General features: G+C 32.3%; 1 protein-coding gene across 1 annotated transcript; it reads left to right on the top strand.

Annotated features, from left to right (window-relative positions):
* Positions 1 to 635: 635 nt before the first annotated feature.
* Hrs (Hepatocyte growth factor regulated tyrosine kinase substrate) lies at positions 636 to 22,338 on the top strand. Its single transcript, XM_072540825.1, has 12 exons — positions 636 to 947; positions 1,005 to 1,089; positions 1,979 to 2,082; positions 9,938 to 10,098; positions 10,767 to 11,003; positions 11,881 to 12,009; positions 13,080 to 13,215; positions 16,205 to 16,511; positions 19,508 to 19,781; positions 20,077 to 20,341; positions 20,423 to 20,769; positions 22,090 to 22,338. The coding sequence occupies exons 1-12, from the start codon at positions 905 to 907 to the stop codon at positions 22,186 to 22,188; spliced, it is 2,187 nt and encodes a 728-aa protein (XP_072396926.1). The 5' UTR covers positions 636 to 904; the 3' UTR covers positions 22,189 to 22,338.
* Positions 22,339 to 22,588: the final 250 nt, after the last annotated feature.

Here is a 22,588-nt window from a genome sequence, read left to right as displayed (position 1 = left end):
AAATAAATTCGTCACATATTTTAGACGACGATTTTTTCATGTGTTCCTGCAAAAATAGATCGAACTCGGATAAATGTTCCAAAGCACCTATATAATTATCATTCTTTTTAGTAAAAAACACTCCATTTTTACCACGAAACAGTAAGACTGTGAAGAAATAAATTTGATTATCGCTAACACATATTTAAGTACCTCCTTCCAATATATTTTATTTTCGTTTGTTTCAATTGTTTTTCCAATTCAGCGTCAATGCATCCGGTAATTTTAGATCTTGTTATAAATATTAAAATGGAGTTAATCTGGTCACTGAAGATTTTATGCTCTGAAATTTTGTACATGTCTCCCATCATTCATCCTTTTTGTCATTAGCATTGTTTGGTGTTTTTTTTAATTCAATAATTGCAAATCTCTTTTTCGGGCCCCAACATTTACGTGCCCTTGCCTAGGTTGTCTAGGGCTTAGTCCGCCCCTGTGTCAGGACTGTCAGGTATATCTGATAGTGAGCGGCCGGCTTAAGGCATATTGAGGACAAAAATAATCTCAGTTAATGTTTTTGAACTCTTACTTTCGACTTTCGAGCAGTAATGTGTGTATCACTTTTTGCTCTTAGTACATGAATAGCTGTTGTTCTATGGTTTAATATTATTATATTATTATAAAATTTCAAATCGTATTACTTTACAGTTACATTGTATTGCATCTTTACAGTTACATGAATTATTGAGCTTCAATCCCTCTATTTATTTTAATTCCATCTGTCTAAAAGGTAGTTGTCATTGTCACTTCTGTCAAAACATCAAAATCATCTGTTTTTCAAAGCAAGTGAGTCATTCCCCAATTCTCTACATTGATTATCACAAATAATTAAAGTCATTGATTACATTTCGTACAAGTTTTTAACAAAATGTCTTTGTTTCGAACTGGCAAAAACATCGATGTTTTACTTGGTAAGTAACTCACTAGAAACTATAGTATGTAATGTATGTAATATAACAATTTTTTAGATAAAGCAACCAGTCATTTATTGATGGAACCCGATTGGGTATCTACGTTGCAAATATGTGATTTAATTAGACAAAATGATGTTCAGTAAGTATATCCGTACATTTTACATAACGCTACAAACAATAGTAAAATAGAAATTATTTCCTGGACTCATTTCTGTACTATCCAAAGGTCTGTTTATATTTACATTTCTCTTGGATATTAATAAGTACCAAATTAACAGATATGACTGATTATATACAATGAAAGTATAGCGGCGCTGTCTTAAACTTCTTATTTCTGGTATGATTGTGCTCAAACTTGTAGCCCTTCTAATTTTGCTATATAGCTATCAATGTGCTGCAGATAAGTAGTAACTTTTGGCAACAAACAGCAGGATGTCCATATAATCTGGAAGAAACGTCTTAGCTTATTTTGAAATTGAAATTACAACTAACCAATAAATAATAAATAAAGATCAAGTTGAACTAATCACAGGAAAATATAGCAGAAGAAATAAAAAAAATGGAGTGGCAACTAATAAACAAATATAAATTCCATAAATAAAAAATAGTTGATTATAAGGAGGAAGAAGAGGAGTGGGAAACAAAAATGAAATATCGTAAAAGAGAAAAACAATTGATATTTTTAAAATAAGTAGTGTGATGTTAAGAAGTACTGTTAGTGTTACTTAGAAAAGATATATTTTAGGGTTATTTTGTCTATTTAAATTGTCTATGCTATTTCCATGTCACACAATTTTAGATTACTTTTGAATTTACTTTTACTGTGTATGACTGTTGATTGAAATATTATAGGGGTCTAATATTTCAATCAATGGTATGACTCGTGCAAAAGAATAGTCACTGTATATTAATTATTTAGATGTAAATAAATTCATTATCGATATAGCATAGCCAATTTGATTGGTTTAAAATCCAGGTGTTAACAAAATATGACAACAAGACTAATATGGAGTAATTTTGTTTTGTAGACCTAAACAAGTCTTGACCTCATTGAAAAAGAAACTAACTTCCCAAAATCCTCACTCAGCTTTATATGCCCTGTTAGTTTTGGAAAGTTTGGTCAAAAACTGTGGTAAGTATTAAATTATGTGGTATTTATTTTACTCTTTTTTAAAAGTTCTTTCCTTTGTTTTATATTTATAAGTTTTAATTCTATGATTCTGTTCTTACTTTGAATTTTTGTTTTCTGTTAGGCGTTGTTACCTAAAAACTTCCGTTCAGTAGTTGTTTTGTTATTACTTCATTGATTTAATTTAAATTGCGTTTTTCCATATTTAACAATTTAGCTGTTTTTAATTAGCTTTTTTATTGTTTATTATTGTTTTTTTTTTATTTTTTTTAACTGATGTTTTTGCTCTAACCATTAGGTTAGCTCTACTTACGAGAACTATATTAAATACTGTTACATCCTGTATGATATCAGTTTTGCTACTCAGTATATTGACTATTTCATTCTAGGTTCTTCTATCTAGGGTAGCCTGTCCATTTCTTTTGTGGTTTTTGCTAAAAGATGTATTCATAGAATATTATTAGAGCTTCATTTCTTATGCCATGACTAAACGAAAAAATAATGACCAATAATTATACCAATCCATAAAGTATACCCCAAACACTCAAGTTTTTTGGATGTAACAGTGTCTCAACAATTACTTAAAGATTTTCTTCATTTCAAATGTGAGTTTTGTTTATTGATGTATGTATACATTGTGCTCTTTGACCATTAGACTTCATCTTCAATTCTTGCACAAATTGGATTTTGTAAACCCAATTGTTGCATATAGTGAATGGATACATATTCAATTGTTGTAGACAATGGCAGATGCATCCATTCAGGTCTCCCTTAGAGTAAATCTGCACAATTTACAAGTGTTGTTCAGGCATCAGTATATATTCATGATGAAATGGCTAATAAACTAACAAATCAGCTGTTAATTAGAAAAATGTCTACCATTAGCAACATTGTTTTTTTTTTCAATAACCTCTGCTAGCTTCATCTTTTTGGACTGGTAATGAGAGGTATACCTGAATAAGAGTTATCAACAAATAATTCTTTGGCAGCTGTATTTGTTATATACTGAAGTAATTTCAGAACAACTGCTTCAGACTGTGCCACATTAACTGGTTGTTGATCATTTTTTCATGTGTAAATACATAATTTGAAAGTATAACCTTCAGGTGAACAGAGTTTGTACAGTTTCAGTTATGAGTCTTGTTAGGGATGTACTGACGAAAATGAATTCTCCGTCTGAAAGGTGCGATAGATTCATCTATAACGAGAATGATATTAGGTTCCATTATTCTTTGAAAATTTTGAATCAGCTTTGTAACTAGTTTTTCTATTTTGTATAATCTATTAGTTTATTTGATAATTATTATTTTCAAAATGAAGAAGTTTCAATAAACGCAAAAAGCAATCCTGACTTAAAACTTTTGCAATAAATTTATTATAAAATTTATCATCTTTAGACCAATATAAATTTATATGTGGTACCTGAGTGAGATCCATTGTGATTATTACCCCTAGAAGGTTTTTACTTAAGTTTTGTTTTTGTCAATAAATTTAATCTGGATTTTCTTGATTGTTGCATACTTAAATGTTAAACAGATAAATGTTGATTTCATTAACCAAAATATCCAATATTTCATCTGTTATGAAATAATTAAAAACGTTTATTGGTTTCTGAACTGCATGTGGTTCAATACCAACTAATGCACTTTTTCTTACTACAAAATCGTCACCATCTATATCCTCTTCCAAATCACACCATTCAGCACTACCACTACTCTCAGCACTCTGTTCATTATTAGATGGAACTTGCTCATATGATGTAGTAATAATTTCGTTATCACTATCAATAGAAGAATTTAACTCAGAGGATGAAGAAGATTTAGGAAAATAACTTTTATCTAGTAATGAATCGTTACTGTCATAGGGATCTTCGATACTGTCAGCATTAGATGAAAATGGAGTTGCTGTCCGCTCATTCTTTATATCTTGTTCATCAGCCTGTTCGTTGTGTCCTATTTCTGTCTGTATTAACTGTTGTTCATTTTTATTATTGAAATTTTCATGACTTTCAGTGAACCCTGTATTATCATGTAATTTATTTAACATAGTATTCGTTTCAGAACTCTCTCCAAAGTTTTTATGGCCACTAATTGTTTATTTATCTCAAACTTCTATCATCTTTTATATCACTATGCCAACCATATTTATATCTTGCCCTTTTCAACATTCTAACAAGTACTGCTCACATGTCAATAAACTGAATATATAATACAACGACAAGCATCGACAAGTTAAAACAAATGACACATGCCTCTCGCGTTCTGTGACGCATGGTAACAATATTTTTTTATGTGCGGCCCGTGTCTCTGAGGGCATGTCTCATATTATGAATATCAGTAGAGAGAATTAAAAATTTGTTATCAATGGCTATTACGCACATGCCCCTGGGGATAGGTGACGCAGTCAAGGTGTTAATAACTGTATTAATTTAAATAATATTCATATATTTATCGCATTGATTGCATTTTGTATGCTTTTATTAACAAGGTTTATTCATTGCATTATTGATTAAGCTTGTATTGATAATTTGCTCTATTATTATAAGTGTTCAGATATTTTTTACTGTTGTATCATGATAATATTAATTACATATTGCTTGTATTATGATTTTATGCCGTTAGTGCATATAACAATCAACATCGCATTCTTAAACTCTATAATGTGTTTTGACGCCTTTCTCCAGAATCTATTCATTAACTTAATTTTGGGTACCTGATATCTGGATAATTTTTTCACGGATTACTTCTTTTGCATTATATTGAATATTATTTGTCACTAGAAGATTTTTGTATTATTATATCATTGACCACAGAGTATTCCATTGATTAATTATCGCTTTGTATAGTTGCCTTTAGAACTATTCTCAACTTTAAAGAAATATTTGTTCTAGTACAGGTCACGTCGCATATTTTAACTTTGTAGAAATTGATGAGTTAGAATTAAATGTATTTGTAATATTGTTTTATTTCATTTGCTATATATTATATATTTCACTACAGTCTACTCGATTATTGCTTTTATATTCCCTCAATGTCGACTATGAAAAGGCATTCGACACCGTAAATCAACAAAAAATGTTGGAAACCTTGACAGAATGCCGAATTGACTATCGGTATATAAATATAATTAAACACATATACCAAAACGCAACAGCCAGTGTTAGAGTGGGTGATCGTCAAACCCAGAAATTCCCGATACAACGTGGAGTACGCCAGGGGGACACCATATCGCCGAAACTGTTCACTACGCTTTTGGAATATATATGTAAAAGGGCAAAACTGACCGACAAGGGCATAAACATAAACGGAGAAAAGCTTAGCCATCTAAGGTTTGCAGATGATATTGTACTAATAGCTGATAGGATAGATGAGGCCAAAGAACTTTTAAATCAGCTCTACCTTTCCTCGCTAGAAGGGGGATTGAAAATAAATATATCTAAAACCCAGATGATGACAAATCTTGTAGTCAGCGAAGATATATGCGTAGGAACAAGATCCATAGACCAGGTAATGGCCTATAAATACCTAGGTCATGAGATTCGCATAGGAAAAGATAACCAAACCGTTGAGCTTCTCCGTCGTATAAGACTGACTTGGGCAGCCTTCGGCAAGCTGAACCATATTTTCAAATCGTCTGAGGTGCCAATATGCCTTAAAAGAAAAACGTTTAATCAGTGTGTTTTGCCAGTGTTAACTTACGGTGCGGAAACGTTGACCATGACAAGGAGAACAGTTCAAAAGATCCGTGTGTGTCAAAGGGCGATGGAGCGTGCTATGTTGGGCGTTTCACTACGATACAAGATCCCAAATCGCCAGCTACGACAAAGAACAGGAGTGGCTGATGCAGTAGAGAGAGTAGCAACACTGAAATGGAACTGGGCAGGTCACGTGGCTCGAATGACAGATAATAGATGGACAAAGCGGATACTGGAATGGAGACCAAGAGATGATGCCTACCGAAGCAGAGGTCGTCCACCAACACGTTGGACTGACGATCTAAAACGTTGTCATAGGAATTGGATGCAAGAGGCACAAGATCGAAATAGATTCAAAATTATGAGGGAGATCTATGTCCAGCAGTGGATAAGCGAAGATTGAATGATGATTCCCTCAATTCGAAGGGGAAAACCAGTCTGTTCTAGGCTGAACATTTTTACCCAGAACTCCTTTCTTATGTCATATGTTATGTAGAGGCCATCGCATGTACAGAAAGCAACATATATCTTAAAGCAACAGTATTTTAGATAGGATACAAAACAACATTTCCGATGATCCAAAATCTTTTTGGTCTTACATTAAAAGCAAAAGAACTGGGTATAATTTACTATCTAGAATGGTCTATAATGACAGGATTGGATTAGATTTCCAGGACTCTGCCAATATGTTTGCAAAATATTTCTCATCAGTCTACTCGGATGAACAACCAGATACTTTAGTCCTGAACAATTTGGCTTTATGAGAGGGGGGTCGACAGATGCCAATCTAGTTTTGTATGTCAATCTATAGATATATATATATATATATATATATATATATATATATATATAGATATATATATATATATATATATATATATATATATATATATAAAGGAGTACGACCGTCAAACAATATTCAATAAGTAAGTTCAAAAAAATAAATCTTTTGGTCACGAGGATATCTGTCAAAGGAGAAATAATAAAAGGAAATCACAGTTCCATTCCTATATTTGAAGACGTTTCGCTTATTTAGTTTACATCTTCATCAGTTCAATCTAAAAGAATACAAAGATGGTAGGTAAGAATATAAACAAACATGGAAAATAACTCACCATTCGTAAGTTATTTTCCATGTTTTTTTTTATATTCTTACCTACCACCTTTGTATTCTTTTAGATTGAACTGATGAAGCTTGTAAACTAAAAACAAAAAGAGAAATCAAACGATTTCTACTTAGCGAAACCGAATTCAAATCTTAACCACTGTGTTTCCTAAAATTTGCGAAACAAACAGCTGGATAAATTATAAAACAGTGGTTAAGATTTGAATTCGGTTTCGCTAAGTAGAAATCGTTTGATTTCTCTTTTTGTTTTTAGATGGCGTAGTTACGTCCGTATATAGTTATTTTAATAACTATTGTCTAGGACGGGAGAGATTTTTGTTTTGGTTCAGAGCAGTGACTATACCGTTCTGAAGAGACCTAAGAAGGTCGAAATACGTATCAGCGGTTGTTGCTGCACTGTATCAAAACAAAAATCTAATACCGTCATTCTGTTTTGTTATTTACTTCGTTTGAAGTACCAGAAACTGAATTCACTACGAATTTTGACCAGGATGAACGGCTTGTGGAATGCAATTTTAGATTCCCTTGCCGAGTAATTTATCCAGCTGTTTGTTTCGCAAATTTTAGGAAACACAGTGGTTAAGATTTGAATTCGGTTTCGCTAAGTAGAAATCGTTTGATTTCTCTTTTTGTTTTTAGATGGCGTAGTTACGTCCGTATATAGTTATTTTAATAACTATTGTCTAGGATGGGAGAGATTTTTGTTTTGGTTCAGAGCAGTGACTATACTGTTCTGAACAGACCTAAGAAGGTCGAAATACGTATCAGCGGTTGTTGCTGCACTGTATCAAAACAAAAATCTAATACCGTCATTCTGACTTGTAAACTAAATAAGCGAAACGTCTTCAAATATAGGAATGGAACTGTGATTTCCTTTTATTATTTCTCCTTTGACAGATATCCTCGTGACCAAAAGATTTATTTTTTTGAACTTACTTATTGAATATATATATATATATATATATATATATATATATATATATATATATATATATATATATATATATATATATATATATATATATATATATATATATATAGTAAACTCTTAAATATTGGGGAAATCTGCAAAAAATACTCTAATGTGTATCAATTGTTTCGCCGAACGTTTTCGCCAAAGAGAATTAATTTGGCTTCTTCAGGGCTGAAAGAGAATAAATTATAATTAGCTACCATATATTATCTATTAAAACATTATTGATCTTACCGTAACTTAGAATTGTAGAGTTAGTATATTAAAAAACTTTGCTAGTAACATAGTGGTGTTTTTTGTTACTATGTGCAAAAAAAGTTTTTTATAAGAATTGAAATGTATGGTAGCTTCGAACTTGACACGTAAAGGCTTACCCAAGGTTAATCGAAAAACCCAATGCAACTACATTTAAAAGGAGGTAATTCTTTGAAATGTCGGCAATAACTAAATTTTTGATTTTAAATAGTTAAAAGTGAGGTTCTGTTTAAGCCAGAACGCAAGCGCTGACAACTTCATTATAATTGGTATGAATCTTTATGTCGTTAAGGTTCATTGGTAAAAAACGAATGAATTTAAATCCCAGTAAAGGGAAATATTATTTTGATTTTCTTTATTTAATTATATTATATTGTTCATGTATTATTGAATCTTATTGAGACGTATCTAAGAAAAGCAAGGGAATGTTATATATTTTTTGTTAATGAAAATTAATTATAAAGGTATGTTAGTTGTTAATGGATATATCAGTCAAGTTAGTAATCTGTGATATAGTATTGTTCTTGGTATCTGATATATATATATATATATATATATATATATATATATATATATATATATATATATATATAATAGCTTTGAAGAGAGATTCCAGGTTGACTTAACCTCTACTGACTTTTCCAAAGCATTTGATCGGGTCAACTATGGGGTCCTCTTACAAAAACTAAGAGCTTTGTATTGGGTATTGTAGATCCCCTTTTTCAATGGTTTCGGAATTTATTAGTGGCCGTAGGCAGACAGTTAAGTTGGGGAGTGATACCTCATTTAAAATAACGGTACCATCAAGTGGTCGCAAAGCTAGTACAAAAACTCAAAAATTGTACTGTTCTAATGTTTACTCACGATGTAAAACTGTTCAGAAATATTCAATCCTGGAATGATGTTCTATTACAGGAAGATCTTAATTCGTTGTATGATTGGTGCAGTTTAAACAAAATGACTTCTGATGAATCAGACTTGGGAGTCTGGTTAGATACCAAACTGTCATTCTCAAGGCACATCAATCAAGTAACGAAAAGAGCGATGCAAGTAGTGGGATTTATCCAACGTATATTGTGGTCTCGTTAGAGTATGGATCAGTTGTATGGTCCCCATTATACAACTGTGACATTGAGCAGATTTAAAGGGTCCACAATATTTTTTTGAGGATAGCAGCTTTTAGGTTAGGTTATGTGAATACCGGAGGAGGAATATGACTTTCAGTGGGAAAGAGACAGTATTGATTTACCAACACTTGAGTCAAGGAGGATATTGTTAGATTTATGTTTCCTGTATAAAGTCATTAATGCTATTGTAGATTGTCCTCATTTGTTATCACTCGTTAGTCTTAAAGTACCCAGTAGAAGCAACAGACAAATATTTTCATTGCCATTTCACCACACATTTTTTTTTATTTTATGTTAATAATACAAAATCTTGTAGTATTTGCAAAACGTTTATACAATTAAAACATATTTATTTAAACTTACAGGCTTTTAATTATTACTTAGCATTATGAGAATATTTGATTAGAATGTATATAAGCCCGCAATTTGTATAATTTTTACAGAGCTACACTTTCTGTGTCAGATAATACAGCTGCTACTGTCTCATGATATTTGTAAATATTTCATTTTGTGTTATCAGTTGTATTATATATCATTATGTATTATCAATAATCCATGTCAAAACAAAATTCTCCCAATTTCTACATGAGTAATATGTTTTCAAACAAACTCTGTTGAATCATATGTCTGTCTATGAATAATTTCACACTGATACATTTTTCTTTTAATAAAAAATATTGTAGGTACTGTAGTTCACGAAGAATTGACACAGAAGACATATTGTGACTTTTTACATGAACTGGGGAGAACTACACCCCATGAAAAGGTCCGTAGTAAGCTATTGGAATTGATCCAGACTTGGAATTTTGCTTTTAGAAAAAATCCTAAACATGGAGCTCTCAAGGTAAAGCAATATATATATATATATATATATATATATATATATATATATATATATATATATATATATATATATATATATATACATATGTATATATATATATATATATGTATGTATTTTTATTTATGGTTCTTGGTATATTATACAGGGTGAGTCATGAGGAACTGAGTGTCAATTTTTTAATAATATGTAAGGCAAATTGTGAGCTTTGACTGAAATTTCTATTGGTTATAATTTTTTAATAGTAAGTTCGATGTATCTCATGTTTTAATGAAATGTTACACTACTACTATCCGATCAACTGATTTATTCAAAATAGAAAAAAAATCAGGTCCGGTTTTAAAAAAAAGTGAAGATCTATGTCGATATTCTAGTAGGATGATACATGAATCAGGAGAAAAAGACGTTTATATAGTGATATAGGTAAACAAGTATACTCTTTCTTCTAAAAAATTCTTGTCCTTTTTGAAGTCGTGTCGTTGTCTGTGTAACTGTGCAGTGATAATTCTTAAAAACGAAAACTCTTAGAGTCTTGAAAGCTCTATTTTCTTTCCCTTTTTTATACTAATATTTTGCTAAAAAATGTCAACATCGATATTTATAACAGAACCCTCGTATTGATATGTATGTATTGATTATACATAATCTAATTACAGTAATCCATATTTCAGAACATTATGACCTTGATGAAGGCGGAGGGTTACAAGTTTCCGACATTGCGGGAGTCAGATGCGATGTTTTCGGCCGATACTGCTCCAGAATGGGCCGACGGGGATGTTTGTCACAGGTGCAGAGTTCCGTTCAGCATGATCCAAAGGAAGCACCATTGCAGAGCGTGCGGGCAAGTGTTTTGTGGACAGTGTACGTCGAAAACGTCAACTTTGCCGAAGTACGGAATTGAAAAAGAGGTAACGTGTAATTTTTATGGTTCATAAATAATTTTTAAAACGTCTGTTTTCATGTATGTATGTAATTATTAATTTTAAGTCTGGCGTTTTGATATTAAGTAACATCAATTGTTAGATGTAGTGTTTCTGGGCTAATTGCTTTAGTTCAAGAAATTAGTTGGTGATAAGAAGTGTACATAATTGTAGGAGTATATATATATATATATAGCTTTATTGAGTTTCTTGAAGTAAAGCGAGACACTAACATTAATGTTAGTGTCTCTTAGTCTTCAACTTAACATCAGAAAACTTAACTATTTTTAAATTTTGCGTTTGATAAATGGCAGGTTGCAGATGTCGTTTAACAGTTACATTAGCAAAAATTATTAGATGTAGCAACTTAGTTTGTAAAACTTGCAATGGTGCATTAAAAATATATATATGAGCAAGTCAAACACTAAATAACACAAACTGCATTTACCATAAGACATTGCAATGTTCCACAAACTTTCATCAATAATAAGCCTATACCAATCAAACAGGTGGAAAAATGTTTTGGACTGCACCTGGATCAAAAACTAACTGTTAGAGACCACATCAAAGTTAAGAAACATCAACTAACTATTAAAACTAAACAAATTAACTAGCTAATCGGAAGACAATCACAGTTATCAATCGAAAATAAAATAATCATATACAAAGCTATTCTGAAGCCTATCTGGACATATGGTATTGAACTATGAGGCAGCTCCCTCATAAGATATCAGCATCAACAGATTTGCTTATTACTGTATTGTTTGTATAGTAGATTGTAATTATGCAATTATATATAATCGATATAATGATATAATCGACTTTTTTTAAATAATAACATTTAACAACTTTATATTTTCTTTAGGTAAGAGTTTGTGATTCGTGTTACGATGAAGCAACTAAACCATCTGCAGCTTCAAAGGCGGCTTTATCCAAAGCAGAATCAGAGCTTCCAGAGGAATATTTGAAGAGTTCATTAGCCCAACAAAAACAGGTAAATAAAAACACATTTCTTTTTAAGCATAGCTTGCTCGGATAAGATACATTGATCGATTAAATGGATCACGCAGAGGTGCGAAAAAAATAAAAACAGAAGGCAAATCGAGCGACCACAATCTACCTGGAGTAGTAAACGCAGTCCCATGCGCATTTCTTAATAAAATTAAATAAAATAAACTAATCGAATCGAATCAAATCCAGTTTCATGATTCTATTCAGCTGTAACTTGCCTTAGAGTATTTCTTCGACCTTTTTTGTAAACTTTTGCATTGCTATTGCTATCAAACACTATTTTTGGACGACCCGGGCTTTTACCTTTTTGATCTAAGATACTTCATGTTTCCCCATAATACTTAATATATTTCGCACTGTAATTTTAGGAATATAAAGTACATTCGTCCAACTGAATCACCAATTCACGAATTTTTGAATTTATAGAGATTCCAAGCACCATTTTAATGAATTAATACAGCGATTCACTCAATTTGACAAACAATTAAGGGTAGAATATAGTTTGTTGGAGTGCAGCTGCATTTTTTTCGCAGTCTAATTGTCTTATTATGGTTGGTTTTTAGCAGTTACTTCAAAGTGTTCCACTATTTAGTTTTCACTAATTTTTACATATTTCGATTATCCTTATGACATTAATAGGATATATGGGCTGTATAAAAATAATTAATCAGTTTTGTCATTATTTATAATTTAAAATATTGCTTATTTAGCATTAATATCATAATTATTAAGAAATAATAATAAATTAACATTCAAACACCTGAATTTGTTATATATTTCAATCTGTCCCACTATATAGTTGTTAGGTATGATAGTCTATCAATCGTCTGCGTTTTTTTACCGAGACAGGTTTCTACTGCTCTCACCTTCGAATTTTTTTCTTTTATTCGAGCGTGGAACCAGCTCTCCTGCTATTAAACTACTTGATCCACCCAACAGCAGTACAGGCAGCTTGTATATCTGAATTTAGGAGTAAAAAAAAATTTTGGCTCATTTTCATTCATTTTTCCCATCTATTTTGAAACTATTTATCTTAAATATATATGATTTTAGGATCCTCCCAAAAAGAGCGAGGAGGAGTTACGAGAAGAAGAGGAATTCCAGTTAGCGTTGGCCTTAAGCCAATCAGAAGCGGAAGCAAAAGAAAAGGAAAAATTTAAGCATACATCAAATATTTATAACGTTAAAGGTTTGTATCATTGATATTTAAAATTTGGTTATTTAAGAAAATATTATTAGAAGTTACAGTAATGTACACTCGGTCCTTTGGTTCTTGCGTCATCATTTAATTTACATGACTTAAATAAAAATCTTTAAGTTAAACGTATGTCTTCGATGTAAGACTTAGCAAATGACTCATATTCCGTGAATGTTTTTCATACAGATTGGCTGTAAATAGCAAACTATGGACTTATTTTAAAAATGATAGTGTCGCTTGGTGCTCGATTCTACAACTGAAATCTTTGTAAAAAAATTATCGCTAATAATTATAGAATTCCCAACAATTTTAAATCTCGAATTCGCAAAAGATTCATTATCTTTATTATATACAGTACATTAAGTTTTAAATTAGATATACACCCTGTTTAAATTCATATATGGTTGTGTAAATGAATCAATACATTTGTCCTCCCTGTATTCCTACGATCCCTATAGTACCGCGAGGAGAATGCATCTCGCTAAGGACAAGAGCGTAAGTTTTTAAGAGGGACAGACGCAACTTGACAGTGAACCAATGCACTCATATTGAATTTTTGTTCGTTGTTTCGTAAAGTAGTGTTAACCATGATAATTAGCTTAAATTAGCCTTAAGTTTTACCTGGTTTTACCTAAACCTATAAATTGTTTTGATTGTTTATTGCAACCATTTAAATTTTGATAATTATTTGCACCTATGAGTTAAAGTTCATTCATCTCGCCAGGGCTATCGAAGGAAATATAGTTGATGTTGATTTACTTATTATTAATTCTCGTAATAGTTTATTGTTTGTTTAATTCGCTACACACGCTATAAATTGCAACACTGTGCGACATCGACTTTCCTCGAACCTGCTTCGTTGACCTGTCGCCAATAATTTGTCATTATACAGTGGTTGTTTAAAGCAATAACAGCGTAGATTTATTTTTGTAAACAACAAATAATAAAATAGTTTTATGGTGGTAATTCTGGACAACAGTGATTTATTTTCTGTTTTTAGAAGGGGGAAAAATTCCTTGTGTACAGTCAATTCATAATGTTAAAAAATTTTGTTATTACCTCAAAAATTACAGAAAATGTCACGCTCAAGAAGTGTCACCAGAAAAATTTAAGGAAAGAGATATACACCAATTTGTGCAACAATCGAGGTAGATTCAACACCGAGGTTCAAGTAGAAGCGTTGCTAGAGAGTTAGATGTTAGTAATGTGACTATAACGAAAGTATGGAAAAAGCACGGTTACAATAATTTTAAATATTCGAAAACGCAACAGCTTGATCCAGACGACTACTTTCGAATAATGGAGTTTTGTGAAACTCTCATAACGATTATTCGCTGATGAATCTTCTGTTTCGTTAGTAGGGAGACACAATCCTTCCATTACGAGGTATTGGGCACGGGAAAACCAACACAGAAGTGTTGTTTACCGATCTTAACGTCCTCAAAAAATTACCGCCCGGACTGGCATTTTAGGAAACCACATAATAAGTCAATTTTGTATTGAGGGCAACCTGAATAGTAGAGTATACCTCAATTTGTTATAGAATCGTATTCTTCCCGCTATTCTCAATCTTCCTGATTTAAATCTGAAACTCTTTTATCTGTCCGCAGAAGTTTTTATGACACATTGAGATACTGTTTAGCCGTAGAAGATCAAATATTTGAATCATTTCTGTAGGGCATAAAGAATTATTTCTTATTTTAGTAGGAATTATTTTTTATTTTTAATAAGAGTATATTTTTTGAGAAATGCGCTGTTATTTTTAATTCAACCATAAAAACATTGTTCACATTATTAAAAACCGATACAAATGCACCTTATAAAGGTCAGTGTATTTTATCGAGTTTATTTTATAAGAAATGAACCGGGTATACATAAGCAAACCGGGTAAACAAAAATCGAAGGACGGAGACGTATATCCCATGTGTTACTAAATGGATTTCTCGTTTTCTATCTGGGTATCGAAGGGGATCTGAGAGTTACAATTACCTCGTACGAGGCAATGTTGCCAATTTTAGCGCTTTATATATTGTGCAATATCTAATCCAAAACTTAACGTACTGTATAGTGACGCGAGGTTAAATATAAACTCAATCAAGTAGTAGATCCGATAATACTAAGTCAACAATGAGAAGGAAATCGTTATTTTATTCTAGCTACGCAGAAAATATATTTTGTCCTATGTGTAATTGTAAGGGTTACTCAAAACCATGTAGCGGGCAGGACTGACTAGCCCGAAGAGTCTCACTTGGTCCTCGGGTCGTACTCTGTCCATATCTTTTCTAAATAAACGAACTTCAGCATGTCCTAAATCGTCTAAAAGCCGTAAACGATCGATATAAACGATCTAAAAGGGATAATTCTGCGTGGATCTAAAAACAGTTAACCTACAAGTCACCTACAGAACTACAAGTTCCAGTATGCGGGATTATTGAATTTTACAAGTCTCTAGGCTAGGTCTTAACAAACAGTGGGATTGAAATGAAGATATATACAACTGCAAATATTGGACTGACACTAATACTAGACAAATGCGTGCACGAAGAACAGGCATCTCTTTAAACGCTAATAGCTGGAAAGTGTTTCTATTTACTGTTACCCAAGATAGATGATTTTACTTAATTTGTCCATTCTGTAGTGGGAGAGATGAATTGACAGCTTTTTTTTTGTCGAGTTCAAGGTCACATCGAGTCTACAGCCTATCACTATCTAAGGAGCTTTAAGCACAGCAGATGTTAGTCTGGTTTTGATTTAAATCAGATAATATTGGCACAAAACTATAATATAATAACCCTGGTAGCAAGAAACACCAGCTATTTTTATTGTTATAAGTTTTTATCTCACTATTGCAATAACTAATTTTTGCAGCTATACCACGTTTACCAAGTTTAGTAAATATTCTAACGAAATAGCCCATCTTCGGTGCGGGGTACGTGTCACAAGAGCTTTAAAATTATTCATATTTCTCTTTTAATTACAGTGGAACCGACTCCAGTGGTAGAACGACCACAGACTCCACCACAGCAGGAAGAAACAAATCCAGAGCTAGCCAGATACCTGAACCGATCTTATTGGGAATCTCTACAAACAAACGACCAAAACGAACATGGCCGTCCAGCAAGTCCATCGGCGCCTGCTACGGCTCCTACCCAAAATATCGACATAATTAAATATAAATCAAAGGAAAACGGTTTAGCTGACAACGACCTAGAGGAATTCATGAGAACTCTAAAGAGCCAAGTCGAAATATTTATAAATAGGATGAAAAGTAATTCTAGTAGAGGAAGGTAAGGGTATCGTTGTATAGAACTAAAAAAACTTTTTAGGAGTATTACTATTGCCATAATTAATTTTTTATCCAGATGAACAAGAAACATGTGTGTACCCCTTCTACAATAATTTTAAGGACTATCTTATTCCTTTTTTAGAAAATTTATTCAGCCATTTCTTGTAAATGCTCCTGTTTATACATTTCAGTTTTTTGGGTTTAAAATTCACTGTATTAGAAGGAATCTAAGTAAATTCATTTTTTTAGATAGCGCTTCAGACAGTTAAATAAGATTTGACTTATAAAGCCCTTGTTTATGAATTGTATTACATTACTGAAAAATAACTCTCCTATATACTTTACAAAAGTAACCAAAAAGGTTTAAACATGCTTTAGTTTATTTTATTTTTTTATAAAATTGTGTTTTAAAGAAATCAGATAATCAGGTATATACAAGTTAGCTTATGTAATATTTATTCTGAATTTCTTGTGTAGAAGTGACTAACCATCCGAAAGAAGAAAGACTTCTTTCAAGGCCTGCTTTAATCACTTTTTTTCAATATTTTATTATCAACATTTACTACAATGTCAAATTTTAATAGTCTCTGTAGATTTTAGGGGTTTAGACATACATTATTTATGATGTTCTTTTTTTTTTAATTACAGAAGTGGGCAACAGTATGTTTATTTCAGCGATTAATAATGAATGGTATTTATGTATGTACAGGGTTAACAGGCCTCTTAGGAGACCATTGCTGGATGAATAATTTCCATCTTTTTCTGTTCTTAGCTTTCAGCTTCCAATCTCTGATTCCTATCTCTCTGACATATTCCATCACTACATCTCTTCATTGCTTTGTCTTCCTCTCTTTTTTTACCCTCAGGTACTCTACAAACAACATTCTTGACTTGTCTGTTACCTCGTATTCTTTCTAAGATGTCCGAGCCATTCTAGTCTACGTTTTTTTACCATCTTTTTTATTGGAAGGTTAGCATACAATTGTTACACTTATACATTAGTTCGTCTTCTCCATTCTTCCTCTACTGCTTTTCTACCAAACAATCTGCGAAGTATTTTTCTCGTGCTTCCAATCTGTTCTCTATGGTTTTGTTCATAGTAAATGTCTCGGCAGCGTATATCATCCTGGGTCTAATTATTATTTATAGTTTTGTGCTCTTATTTTTGTATTATGAGGATACATTTATGGCCTTAATTATTTTGTTCATGGCCTCAGCACATCTGTTACTCTTGGTCAATCTCAGGTTGATTTCAGTTTCTTCCTTAGATGTATAATCAATAAGGATATCGTAAGTAAATATATTCGTTCACCTTCTCGAATTCTACAACTGATCCATCCTCCACCTCTAATTTAAAGGAGCCCCTGATGTTTTATTATTTTTTTGCTCGAGATTTCCATGTACCTACTTGGATTTATTAATATTAACTTTAAGTCCCATTTTAGAGCTTTCCTAAATCAGTATTTTTCCTATACTTGCCAGTTATTTTCCATTTCTTGCAATGAGAACCAAATCATCAGCGTACACTAAGCATTGGTGCTTTTTGTAGAAAAAGAGGACCGGACCTATTTGTCCCACTAAACCTTACAATTTTTTCTAGAACTACAGGCGGACACCTTTTTTCACTTCGAATTCTTGTGAGACTGTGCCCATTGTATTTTACAGCACAAATGCCCTGCCAAAAAAAATGCCCAACAGCCCTTTTTCTTTTTTTACTCCTAAATGAAATTTTTGGGTCGATATTTCTAGAATTTTCTCTTTTGAAAGTATCATTTCCAGCCCGTTCCCATTTTATGCCATCCACATTTAGTTTTTTGTACCCCATCTTCACGTTTTTACCTTCATCTCTAAATCCTTGCCTTTATTTACAATTTCCTGCCTCACGTAACTTTCCTTTTCGGTCATGTCATTGTTGATGAAGATCTTTTCTCCAGTAAGAAATCTGAGTTTCCGTTTTTCTTTCATTACCTTGTTTCTTTGCATTACTGCAGATTCTATTTCGATATCCTCTGTTAAGTGCTCTTGTATAAAAATTGTTACGTTATTTTATTAAACGTTTCATCTGTTGCGACTATTTATAGACCCAGAATTACTATGTTATTTCTTTTCATCAGTTTTTCGATTCGTTTTACATTTTTTTCAACCTGGGTTAATTTGTTTTTTGTTTATTCCAAATCTTGCTTTATCTTTTTTATACTTTCTTTTTTCAGCCCTCTCTATATTCCTTATTTTTTTCTGATTTCCTTCAGTTTTCCCATCATCTTCTTGAACATATTCATAACGTCATCCTCATCCTCTGAATCTTCTTCCCTTGGTTTTGTTACGCTTGGGGTTCTGGCAGTCTTTTTGCTCTGCAGAAAAGGTGAAGTTAATCCTCTATATTTTCTCTTCTTGGCTCTGACACGTAATCGTCACTGTCCGTGTACATAATATATGTTTCTAAAGACTGCGAAAGGAACTAGACCCGCTTCAACCGCTCAGAAATGCAGTTCCTATCATTCCTCAGTTAGCAGAATTATTCTTATCTTTGGCAACGTCGCAAATCTAACGGGCGGAGTTCCACCAATATGTCTCTGTTTCAAATTATAAATAACCTCACGTATTCTTATCACTTTAAACACTAGTTTTTACTGGAAGTGAGTTTTATTTACTGCGCTATTAAGAAGCCTTTTTAAATTCACATAGGTATGTAAACCAACCGTTAATTATTTTTTGCTACTAATCGCGATATTCGGGGGTTTAGTAGGAGAAAAACAAATTTACTCGATAATGAGTTATAGGAATTTTTATGTTGTATGTTTCCGACAATGACTCTGTCAAAATAATCTCAAGCTCAGTGAATCGCCTATAATAAACGGTTTTAAATTAGTTGTACAGTAAAATTTCAAGAAGCCAAAGTGTTGTTGTGAAACATGTCATATACAATGAGATGCAGTGGTTTTTTCTTAACATAATTTTTTGTCCAAAAATTATTTAAAACACGTATTTTACTTCTAGATCAATTACTAATGACACCGGAGTCCAGACGCTTTTTATGAACATCACCGCCATGCATTCGAAACTTTTACATTACATTCAGGAGCACGACGATAGTCGCATTCACTATGAACGTCTCCAAGACAAACTAACACAAGTGAAGGATGCTCGCGCTGCATTGGATGCTCTTCGTGAAGAGCATCATGAAAAACTAAGAAGGGAGGCTGAAGAACAAGAGAGAATGCGCCAGATGCAAATGGCTCTTAAACTCGAAGTTATGAGAAAGAAAAAAGAGGTTAGTAGGTATCTTATAAAACAGCTTTTGAAATCATAACTTTCGAAACTTGATGTGCAGTGACCATTTTATTCATGACATTTTTTAATTAAAACGCTTTAAAAATATTTCGTACCTTTTTGTGGAAGGAAATAATACGGAAATGTGTATAAAAAAGTTTTTAAAAATTTAACTTTTAAAAACACTAATGCTGAAGCACTCTACATATTCACTTCACACTATTGGAAAAAAAATTATACAAATTTTTGTGTGATCATTAGCTATATTAAATGAGCATTTTTTTTTTCAATTGTAGGAATATCTTCAATATCAAAGGGAGCTGGCTTTACAACGAGTTCAAGAACAGGAGAGAGAAATGCAGATGAGACAAGAACAACAAAAACAACAGTACATGATCCCACCATTTGGATATATGGGATCTCCTGTACATGGACAGCCATTCCCACCGAATACAGCTCCTCCTATGGGTAACTATAACACATATCCATTCCCGCAGCAACACATGATACCACCGCAAAGTGCTCCAGGACAGGTAGCTGTTAACCAAGGACCACCTCATGGTAAGCATCAATAAAGAATAAAGATTTTAGCATATTTAAACGTTTTAGATTAAGTATAATAAATTTGTTATTATGCTTTAGGTTCTTTGCCACCTCAACAAGCCCACAATCCAGCACTTGGGCATCCGCCAGGTTTCCCCCAAGGTCCACCATCATCTACCACGTCCATTCCTAATAATCCCCATTCCCGCTATGGTCCACATGGAGTCCCATCACAACCAATGCTAGGAACCGCAATTCCTGCTGTTGGAATACCTAACATGCCACCTGGACACCATAATCAAGGTGGTATGCCTAGTCAACATCAAAGTGGTATGCCTCCTCAACAAGGTGGAATGTCTCACCAAACAGGAATGCCCCCACAAGGTGGAATGCATCCTCAACAGGGTGGAATTCCGCAAAACCAGGGGTTGCCACAGCAAGGACAGGTAGGCAATGTGTTTAATATCAACTTTGTGATATAGAGCCATCGAGACCGTAAAGTTAAACAGTTTGTATTCAAATTTTTATTTAAAAAAAATGGTACATTATGATAATAATTTAGTTTATGTATGCATCAGTCTGTGCCATAGACATATAATACGTAGACTGAGCGCTACAATACAGACCCGTTCCCCCAGGGCGACAGAGAAACATGACGTAAAGCAGTCCCTGCATCTCTTTTTAATGGGTGGAATTTATTACCTACGTGACCTTCCCACTACCAAATACAAGAGATGTAGCAACATAAATATATCTTACATATTTGATTCAACAAGTGAAGTGGTAGGCTACGCGGTATTATTTCTGCTTTTTGACCTGGATAATGAGGGTTCGAATCTTCCACTGATTTTTTTTTATATCTATAAATTTAATTTTAATTGATATTACGTTTATTATATAAATAAATAAATTCACATTATACAGCTGTAAATTTAAAAAAAAGTTAGTATTATTTAAAAATCAATAACTAAAATATTTTTTTGTTAATAGATTTAACTATATTGTGCTTATTATTGAAACCCAGTGGAAAATTCCAAATTGTTGAATTCCTGCTTCCCTAATTATTTTACACCAAAAGTCAAAAAAAACTATTTGTAGAGGACTGAAATATGTATCGAAAACAAATGTTAAAATTGTTCTACGAATTAAACGTATTCCAAAATTTTGCAAGAATATAATACATTTTTCAGGCCACCCCTTAAAGTCCAGGCCACCCCTTAAAGTCCAGTCTATTGTACTAATTGAAGGCAAAGTGTCCTTATACACTTTCAACCTATCCTTATAAATGTCCTTTGCTTTTAAACCTTTCAAAAATAAAAATTCAATCACTGCACGATACTTGATTTTTTCCATTGTAAAAAAATGTCACATCGATACTAAATGGCTTGTAAACAAAGAATGAATTGACAGATTGAAATAAAACTTCACATACTTTCATATGAAGAGTGAGCCAACATAAAAAAATTTAGACTAGTAGCAACGCCCTCTCTGATTGAACCGCAAAACTAATTGGACAACTTATTAGTTCTATATAATGTTGTTTTTTTTTGTACACTTGGCTGATATATTATTTGGTCGCCACAATTTCATTTCGTCTTTCATTTTATTTTTGAAATGAGTTATTATTTCTTCAAAATTGTTTATCAACATCGTTAGTCCAGTTTGTCTTCAATCTCTTCCATATGTTTACCAAGTATTTTGTGTTATTATCAAAACAGATTATGAAATATATGTATCAATAATAATTTATCATTATTTTCTTGTAGGTGGCGCCACAATTTCAGCAACCTGGAGCTCCGCCGGCCAGTCCCCAAGTACAACCAAATGGCGAAGCACAAACGGCTGAGTTAATTAGTTTTGACTAATAGTTTGTTAGCATTTTTGTGATAACTTTCTCCTATACTCCTTAATTACTATTATAACCATGTTATTAGTCAAACGAAAGGATTTTTATTAAAATTTTTATTTGTGTAAAAGATTATATATGTAATACTATAATAAAGACATTAATTTTATTTCAATTTCGTTATTTAATAGAAACTACGAGTACGAATAAATAAATATAAAGAATCCACAATTGTTAATGTACGTACTTTTAGATAAAATAATAATATAATCGGCACTCTATGTCAAGATATGTGTCAAATAAAACCCTCAATTAGTGAATCAATTTATACATATCCTCCAATTGTGCTAGTGAGTGGTTCTCGGGATAATAAAAAAAAAATTACTAACCGAAAAGAAAAAATATAATACCCACACATT

Source organism: Diabrotica undecimpunctata, chromosome 1 (assembly GCF_040954645.1).
Source record: "Diabrotica undecimpunctata isolate CICGRU chromosome 1, icDiaUnde3, whole genome shotgun sequence".
NCBI classification, from domain to species: Eukaryota; Metazoa; Arthropoda; class Insecta; order Coleoptera; family Chrysomelidae; genus Diabrotica; species Diabrotica undecimpunctata.
Note: the sequence above shows the minus strand (reverse complement) of the source record. Positions and strands in the feature narration are given on the sequence as shown.